At 44.8% G+C, this 9,166-nt stretch overlaps 1 protein-coding gene across 1 annotated transcript in view; it reads right to left on the minus strand.

Annotated features, from left to right (window-relative positions):
- KIAA1549 (KIAA1549 ortholog) overlaps nt 1-2,901 on the minus strand; it is a 76,682-nt gene extending 73,781 nt beyond the window's left edge. The window contains exons 1-2 of the mRNA XM_035888963.1: nt 2,814-2,901; nt 1-2,554 (exon numbers count right to left, since the gene is read on the minus strand). The exon at nt 1-2,554 is cut by the window's left edge and continues 5 nt beyond it. Coding sequence (XP_035744856.1) covers nt 1-2,554; nt 2,814-2,901 — 2,642 coding nt within the window. The remainder of the gene's footprint in view (nt 2,555-2,813) is intronic.
- Nucleotides 2,902-9,166: the final 6,265 nt, after the last annotated feature.

The following is a 9,166-nucleotide window of genomic DNA, read 5'->3' on the forward strand; positions in this document are numbered from 1 at the left end:
GTGGGCCCAGCCGATGCATCAGTACCAGCAGTTACACTGCTTCCTGCTGGAACTTCATATCCAGTGGGAGGGCTAGAAGTCGAAGGAAATTGTGTGGGAGCAAACGATGTGGTCACAGACAGGGGTGCTGTAAGGAAGGGCATCTCACTGCTGGTGTCAGCACGTGACATCGGGATGTCAGGGTCTGTGGGAGGAAGGGCTGTATGGGCACTGCCCTCGCTGCGAGATGTTAAAAGCAGCGTGGGGTTAACTGTAGCACCAGTATCCTCATCCTCATCGGAAGCCGGAGCAGATGAGAGCAGAGATGAAGATACATTTAAGACAGGAGTTGCCGGAAAGGTAGTAAACGAAGAGATCAGACCTGTTTCATTGAGCAGGATGCTGCTGGTAACAGACTGGGTGTCAGAAGTGGGCAGCACCAGGGTAGGAACCACGGAGTGAGAGGCGGAGAGTGAAGGCTCCAACTGAGAGGTAGCTCCTGTAACAGCTGAGGTAAACACAACTTCAGAGCCCGCTGGCAATACGGAGGGTGCTTCCAGAAACACAGATGACTCGGAGTGAAAATCTGATGACAGCGTGATTTCAGGAACGTGGGCACCTGGTACAGAGGATGCATTTGAATAGAAGTACGATGTTTGGCCAAGAGGGAACTGAGAAACCTCGGCATCAGTGGCAGAGCTGACAGTGGTAGCTAACTCCCAGCTGGAAACATCCTCAGAAAATACCGATGTCCCAGTCAACAAGGTCTGAGGTAAAAGGGCTGATAAATCACTTTGCATGACAGAGTAAGAATTTAGCGTGGCCGATGATAAAGACAAGTAGCTAGGTTCAATAAGAAATGGTGTTGATAAAAGACTGGATGGAAAATCTAAAATATTTAAAGATGGTTCTTCCCTTGCAGATGTCTTGTCAAGCAAAACCACGGATTCTGAGGGCATTAATTCTGGCAACTCCAGCAAAGTCGTACGACTGACAGCAAACGACACTACCGGCTCACTTGGGATGAAGGTAGAGTCAAACAGAATGGTGGTGGCATCAGGAACTTCTACACGAGTGCTTGGTGTCAAGGAACCTGTTTCCAGAACAGGGAGGGAAGACTGAGCAGAGATGTTCAGTGATGTTCCTTCAGGGAGCTGATGGTAGGAAGGAGAAATTGTTACAGATGTTCTGTTGTTAAGGACAGTGTCCGTAGTGCTTAATAAAAACACGCTTGAATCGGGCATTTCTGCAAATCTTGAAGAAAATGAAACAACCGGTCTTGATGGAAAAGAAGTATCAAAAATCTCAGGTGTAGGCTCCTCTAATTCATACCCATCGGTAATTATAGTTGTAAATGGAGTTATGCCTTGTACCTCAGAGGCTTTGATGGACAAAGTTTCAACATAATCGCCAGAGCCCACATCGTGTTCCGGGGAGAAGCCTGCTTCTGGCAGAAGTGAAACCGAGTCGCAATACGGACAAGAGCTGTATGATCTCGTGAAAGGCACTGGACTCGTGAGCTCGCTAACAAGCTCTGATTGACTCGGTAGCTCTGAACCGGCAGGTAAATTTGGTGTTGTACTGGAGAATTCACGTGTAAACAGGCTGGCATTGAGAACCGTATTGGAGTCCATGGAAATGGCAGCTGAGTGAAGCGGGAAAGACACAAGTGGAAGACTGAGAGGAAACACAGCGGGCTCAGCGCTGGCTGCTGAAGCCAGCGCGGCCCAGGGAATGGTTGGAGTGGGGGAGGTCCTTGGAGTGGGGTAGGTCTTTAGACTGAGAGTTTCTGCTGCCCTGCTCCTCGCATAGGTGTGAATGTCACCAAACCAGTCTGCGCCCTGTGCTGTGGCATCTGGGCTATTTTTGTCCAGCAGCTTGAGGTGCAGAGGCGACCCTTCCGAAGCAGCCCCAAAAGGCAGAGCTGTTAAACTTGCGTTAATGTCTTCCCGCGCTGCAGCTCCCGACTCTGAAGGAATGGAAGTGAAATAAATAGCTGTATTTGGAGGGTACAACGGCAAGCCTCTGCTTGCAGTTAGCATTTCACTAGCTGGTACAAAAGGCTTCAATTCTGTAAGAGTGTCACTGTGTGCAGAGACAGCGCTCAACTGAGTCTTTTGCTCTGCTGTTTTTGAGATATCATATGGTGAAAAAAAGACGGATAATGAAGGTGTCAGCAACACAGTTTCTAACGCTTCTCCTGGTGGCTCTACTGTATTAACTGAGTGATGATCTGTTAAAACTGCAAAAGACTTCAGTGGAGGAGTCCATTGCGCCTTTGGAAAGGAGCTAATAAAATCGTCGTCACTTAAGAACGCCTCATTGCTTGTTATGGAGACGTCTACCAACGGCGTACTTCTCCCTTCTGATACCCTGACCATTTCTTCAGGGTTAAATAAAGTCACATCAAAGGGAATGGTAACTGATGATAAAACCGGTTGAAGGAAATTGCTTTCTTGGGACTCCAAAGTACTTTTTGATAAGGCCATTTGTGTCCTGCTGCCTGATATGCTTTGGTGCACCTTTGAGTCCATCGAGAAAAAGGAAAAATTTTGCTGTTCCAAGGATCTCTCATCTAAACGTAGAGGGAGAGACAGAAAAAAAACCAAAACCAAAAAACACCAGATTAGTGCAAGTAGTAAAATCGCAACAAGCAAACCTCACACACAGTATTTCTGGAGCCAGCCGCCCAGAATTCAAGTGCCGAGACAAAACCTCTCAGTCTGTGAAAAACCTCCATGAGCGAGTCAGCACAAATTGTAAGATTCCCTGTGAAACTCTATTCCCTGGAAATAAGCAGGATCAACAAGAGCTCCTCTCTCTCAACTCCGCACCTACTCGTCTCTCTACAGCAGCACTCCAGCGAGCCCCAGGAAAGGACAGAAAGCGGCTCCCTCGAACCTTCGCAAGGCTGCAGCACATGGCAGCCAAGGGTCTCGCAAAGTAAACAAACCAAAAAGGGTAACAAGGAGCAATGCGGGGAAACATTTTGTCTCACTGCAGTTCTTCTGCTTTCCTTTAGGTATCACTTCATTGCCTCCGTTTTTATTGTTTCTTAATATCAGGCTCACGAGCAGATCTGTTCTGCTTCAAGGACCAGCTCCTCCCTCTCGTATCAGAAATGAGTAACGCTTATGAGAGATGAAGGGGGGTTCCCTTTACATAAGGCAAATGTGGACCTGGTACCAATGACACGAATTTGCTAAGTAACACATCCAGTAGTTACGCTTACATTGTCAGTCAGTCATTTAACTTCTGGCCTTTCAGCAGTCAGTGACAAATTGTTTCATTACACAATTCCCATTATTTATTCACAACTTGCTGCCCAAGTACTCTCTGGGCCACCTGTAATAGAACTTTCACCGCTCCGGTTTGCAGAATTCAAGTGGTAATAACTGGGTTCAAACATGAAGGAGAGAAAGCCAGGAATCCACCAGATGTTTTAACAAAATACTTGCAAAAGTCATATATTGATATCATTTGCATAACTTGATTATAATTCCTCCTCTCTCACAAAAGTGTTCTGGGGTTACAGAGGAGATCTGTATAAAAGCTTTTCCAACCATGGATGCGTTTTGCAGATAAAAGGTTGATTATTGCTTGAGTATTTTTCAAAAATGTCAGGACTGGATTACTAGCCTTCAGAGCTGAATATTAAAGGAAATCACAGAAAATTGCCGCAGGCTATTCTTCAAGGATACACACAAAGGCTTCATCCCTAAATTATCTATCCCACCTGATCATCCTGTTTTCATACGGGAGGGTCCACGCTGTGCTGCCGGAACCTATCGACAACGCACATTCAGAAGGCCAGGAGGGGGGGGAATCCCACTTAGTTAAACCACCAGGGATCAGTTTAACATAAAAACGAGCATATACACTATAAAGCACCAGCCCATGATACAGTACACTGCTCAACTGTAACTACATTTGTAACCCTTCAGAGGATGCCTTGAACTCAGTAATCCGTGGCAGATCTTGCAGGAATAGCTCGCCTATTTGTTACGCGCTGTTATCAGTCTAACAACACTTCCCAAAGGTGACAAACTGCTGTAATCATTCCCTCCTCCCTGGTCTGTGTGCTAAATTCCTTGACGTAACTTTTCAAGCGCTGACATACTGACTTGATAAATTTTGAAGCTGCTGATCTGAAAAGCTCAATGACAAGAATTAATACACAGAGCTAATTCCACTGTACCGCTAATCACACCTAATCAAATATAAGCACTCTGATTATATACTTTATATTATAGATCCCACGCACAATGTTTTGCAGCATAGCAGACATTATTCTCTCAAGTAGTCCCAACCATTTTTTCCTCCTGAAACTTACTGCAGGCACTGCCAGCTTTATGATGCTTAGTTGCGGTGTAATGATAATATACTGCCTTGCAATGCTCTCGGGGACAAAAAAAAGAAAAAAAAGAAAACACAGGTACGCTCTTGTAAAAGCTATGCAAGACAAATCCACAAGTCCATCCTTGACTTCTTACATGGAGGTCAGCTGTTTCAGCTGTTTGAACACAGCTCAGTGCAGCCACCATGGAAGAAGAGCTTTCACAACCAGTTGAGGTGGGTAACAGACAACGCAGTTTCTAGCAAGCACAGAACCGAAACACAGCCCCATTTGCTGACCAAAAGCTGTTCAATGTTTTCCCCTCTCTAAAAGTCTCCTTAGCCTCGCTCCTCCCTTTGACTCAGGCTTCCAGCCTTACTTCTCTCTTTGTGATTTTTTGAGTAAGCAGGGAGTTACTGAAGGAAAGGACTTCCAAGGCTATGAAACAAATGCTGCCAAAATGCACCGCTTCCCCCCCTGTACGCATGCACAATTCCTTTTAGCCAGCCCTGTAAAATCCTGCCCGCCTTGGTCACACCACGGACACCCAGCGCTACCAGACATGCTAACAGATAAAGTTGTTGTTCATGACGGCATCACGTTGTAAATCCCTGCGGCAGTAACGCAAGGCAGCTGTGTTGGCTTCAACACGGTCAGCGTGGCAAATGTGGAATTGCTACACGTGGCAGTTAATATGACCAGCAACGGTGAATACATGCTAATTCGTAACTGCACTTTTGATCACATTATTTTGACCCACAGCTAGAGGTGACTCCACAAACAAAACAGTTTCCCTGCCTATACATGCCTACGCTGTGCATCTTCTTCCTTCACCCACAGAGAGCTCCCTTTATCTTTGTTCAGTTTAACAGGGGAGCTGTCATAAGGCAAGATCCTGCTGGAAGTGACTACGCATCACAGGGAGATGCTCTGAAGAGTTACTTGCACCACCATAAGCTGTCCAATAGACACGCAGAACAGGCAAGGGCAATCTTGGCTTTAAATTCATTCTGACTTTAGAATTACTTTTTCTTGACAGTCCACTGGTATTTTTTCCTTGAAAGACAAAGTAATAATAAATAACAATTTTATCATACGCCTGCGCCTCTTAACATAAAGAATCTTGCCACTGATGCCAGGAAGGAAAGAACACGGCTTCTGAAAAAGGCGGTCTTTTAAGGAAAACACAGCACATCTTGAAAAAGTTGCAAGTTATAAGACAAGGTAAGAGCGTTGTTACTTGAGGTAAGTGGAGGGAACCGTTCACTTGCGCCTATAGGATTCTGAAACAACAACTCACCGGCAAGTTCGCCAGCCAATGTTCCAGGCTATTTGCTTTGCTTAGCATTTTAGAAGCGGGGAGCACTAGTGACGCGCCATTAATAACACCGACTATTGCTTTCTGTCGTCTCCAGAAGCACCGCGCGCTGCGTGAACGCCGCTCGCCAGCGCTGGGCGCGCCTCTCCCGGGGAGCAGATGGGACGCGCAGCAGACGCGCCGGGGAGCAGCCAGGCAGCCCGCAGAAAGGAAAGGAAAAAAAAGACGCGCCGGGGGGCAGCCAGGCAGCCCGCAGAAAGGAAAGGAAAAAAAAAAAAAAGCAGAGGGGCAAGGGAAGGAGGTGAGGGCACACCAGGGCACGACGATCGCGCCCTCATCAGCGCGGAGCGGCCGAGGCGGCGGTGCCGTGGGACAAAGGAAGCAGACAGCTTGCACATGTGCTGGTGAATCTCAGTGCCGCGGCTGCACAAAGCTATTGATGAATATCAATGCTGACTCGTTTGTTTGCACAGCTGTTGGCGTTGGGTGACGGTTTTGGCGTCCAGCAACTGTACCGCCGTTGAGCTAGGCAACGGTGACGGGATGACAATCAGACAAGCCAAACTCTGCCGAGCTGATAACATTTGGAAAAAGAACAGGCAGCTTAGGAGGCAAAGCCATGATCCCAAGCTACTGCAAAGGGGAGGGAAAGGAGCGCACTCGTGGCAGGGGCCACGGGAGGCACAGATGGCCCCAGTACAACGCCTCAGCTCTGACAACGACCTTCGGGCACAGGAGGAGTGATAGCATAGGAAATGTCGCGATAGGTTTGGGGTGACGAACTTTCTGCTGCTTCTCTCCTCCCCCCCCAAAATGGGTAAGAGCCTGAGTGAATGTCACAAGTAATGAAACCTGTCACTGGCCACAACCACCCCTTCAACTGCCAAATCCGTATTTAGAGAAGCACGGCTGCGCACTGTTAAAGCTGGTGCAGACTTGTGTGAATTCAGGAAGGGCCATTACACCAGCACAGCACTTTCCCATGACTACAGCAAAGGACTGCTGCAGTCTGTAGACTTCTTTGGTGACAAAAATATACCGTGTTGGCTTGCCAGAAAACTATGCGTGTTCATAAACCAGGAACTGGGCTAGTCATTTTTCCACAAAGCAATTAGAGGGATGCAGTTTTCATCCTTCCTGTAGCTGCAGTGCTGAAAAGTAATGTCTGTTCTATACTCTATAATAAAGTAAAAAAGGGTGATTTTTCACATATATACTTGTAATAGTATATTCATATGCTTTCATATTTTTATATTTCATTTATTTATAATAAATATACTTCATATATTTTTAAGTGCAGCATCCAAGTTGTAATCTCAGCTCTGCCACTGATCTCTCATGTGACTTCAAAAAAGTTGCATTGCTTTTCTGCACTCTGCTATTAAAACAAGGCAACCACACACTATCACAACTGTCAATACCTACTAGGTGATTTCCTATATTATGAAGATATTAAATTATAAATGATAGGTACAGGCACGACAACAACAAATACAACAGAGAAGTCTTGTGATAAAGTTAAACTTTGAGAATAGAACTAGTAATTTTTGCTCTGTTATTTTTGAGAAACTAAGCAATGGCTAATAAAGTTTGCAAACATCAGAAAGTGCCAGCAGACCAGCAGCAAACCAGTTCAAAACATACATCACTTCAAAAAAAATTATCTTCTGTGTACTAACACAATGATCTACAAAATTAAATTTTGGTATCTTTATTTTTTAGGCAAGGAGAAAAATTTTTCTTTTATCGCTGCCCATTGTTTCAAACAGAGCCATTTTAGACATAGAGGCAACCGATGCTACATATGTTCCAAGTCTTATAGGAAATTTTCCATTAACTAACTAGATAACAACAGCTCCCAAATTTATTAAAGCTATGAACTCACTAGGAATATTCACCACTCAAAATGGCTCCCTGGCTAGGGGGTAGAGTAGCACACTGCATTTAAGGGAAGCTTTTAACAACTTTTTATTTAACTTTTTCTTTGAGAAATGGAAAGTAAGAAATTTAAATAACTGAACATAGTGTAGGACGAGACCACCCAAGGGTAGAGAGAATGATAGATGCAAATGTGTCTGAAAAAAAATCATAACTCTTCCTCATAAGACTTAACACTTAACTTTCTAATTTATTTAACAGCATTTAGTTCAGCTTCTGTCAAAAAGAGCTTGTATGCATTAGGTCATTGCAGAAAACTTACACAGTTCTCTTGTGTAAGCCTCTAACTAAATTTCTTAGGTGTCTGGCTTGTAGGAAAATACCAGTCACAGAAGCATGTGCAGCTGAAAAGCTGTCTGCTTTCTTCTCTGGGAGGTATTAAACATGAATTGAACAGTGACAGTAATCGCCCCTGGCACACAAAAGCCAGGGAGAAAAGAGGGGATGGGAGCCTGCACTGCTCCTCCCTCCACGAGCTCCAGCTCTTCTGGAGGGGCTCTGGGCAGCTTTTGGAAAGGGTTCTGGTCCCCAAAGCACATGCTGCACCCGTGCCCAGCACTCCCTTGGGGCAGCGCACCCTTAGGCTGTGCCAGGGACACAAATCACCTGGAGTCCTAACAGCTGCTTCTCAAAGATGTTCATTTCCTTATTGCAAAAGATAAAGAGTATCTCTCATCATTTACCACATGCACTTACAAATTTTAACCAATTAAGCTGCTTGTACCACCTGAAAGGCTAAAAGAGAAAGTAAAGAAAGAAAAAAAAATATGCTGTCTTGGCACTCTTTTGCACTACAGTTGAAGATAAAATTTCTCTTAATTAAACTTTATTTATTAGGAAAGATAATAGTGTTAATAGGAAGCATGCAAAATGAGTGCCTATATATACACACACTTTTGCACACTTCAGGTTTCAATACGTAGCCAAGAAAGAAGAGGAACATCTTGAAGTCATTCTTCATCTACATGCAAACAGATGAGGCTCAGCTGCTGCCCAGGTGCAAGTATAGAAGAAACTCCCCCTCCTGCACAGCGATTGAGCACAAGTTTCCAACTCTGCATGAGACGAAAAGATGCGTGAAAGCGCAAAGGCTTCCCTTTGCAAAGATAACCCCCTGCTTGCTTGCCAGCAGAGCTGATGAAGACTTTGCAAAGAAGGTTTAGTAGAAGGCAGTCAAACTGCATTTCATATCTGAGTCAAAAAATACATCATGACACTCCTCATCAAGTATTGCATTTGAAAACCAATACCAATTAACCTATAATACCAGGCACTAGCATTTACACATTCTTCCTTATCCAAAATTTAAAAAAAAAAAAAATAATCAAAACTTCCTTTAGAACACTTTTGTTGGTAACCACCATGTTAAAGAGCTGCAGGCAGTCTGGGATCCCAGCTTTCACTGCACAGCTGATGGAACACCTCATCAGAAAACTTGCATCTATGTTCCTATCCAGGAATCCTCCTAACATATCCACCGCTGAGGCAGAACAGGTCCCTGTAGTAGTTTGCAGTAAATGGTAGATTAAAAGAAAAAACCCACAGCTTCTTGTTATTTAATGCCACTGTAACACATTCTGCTTTGCACTAAAGAG

This window comes from Egretta garzetta, unplaced genomic scaffold (genome assembly GCF_000687185.1).
Source record: "Egretta garzetta isolate BGI_Z169 unplaced genomic scaffold, ASM68718v1 scaffold321, whole genome shotgun sequence".
In the NCBI taxonomy this organism is placed as follows: Eukaryota; Metazoa; Chordata; class Aves; order Pelecaniformes; family Ardeidae; genus Egretta; species Egretta garzetta.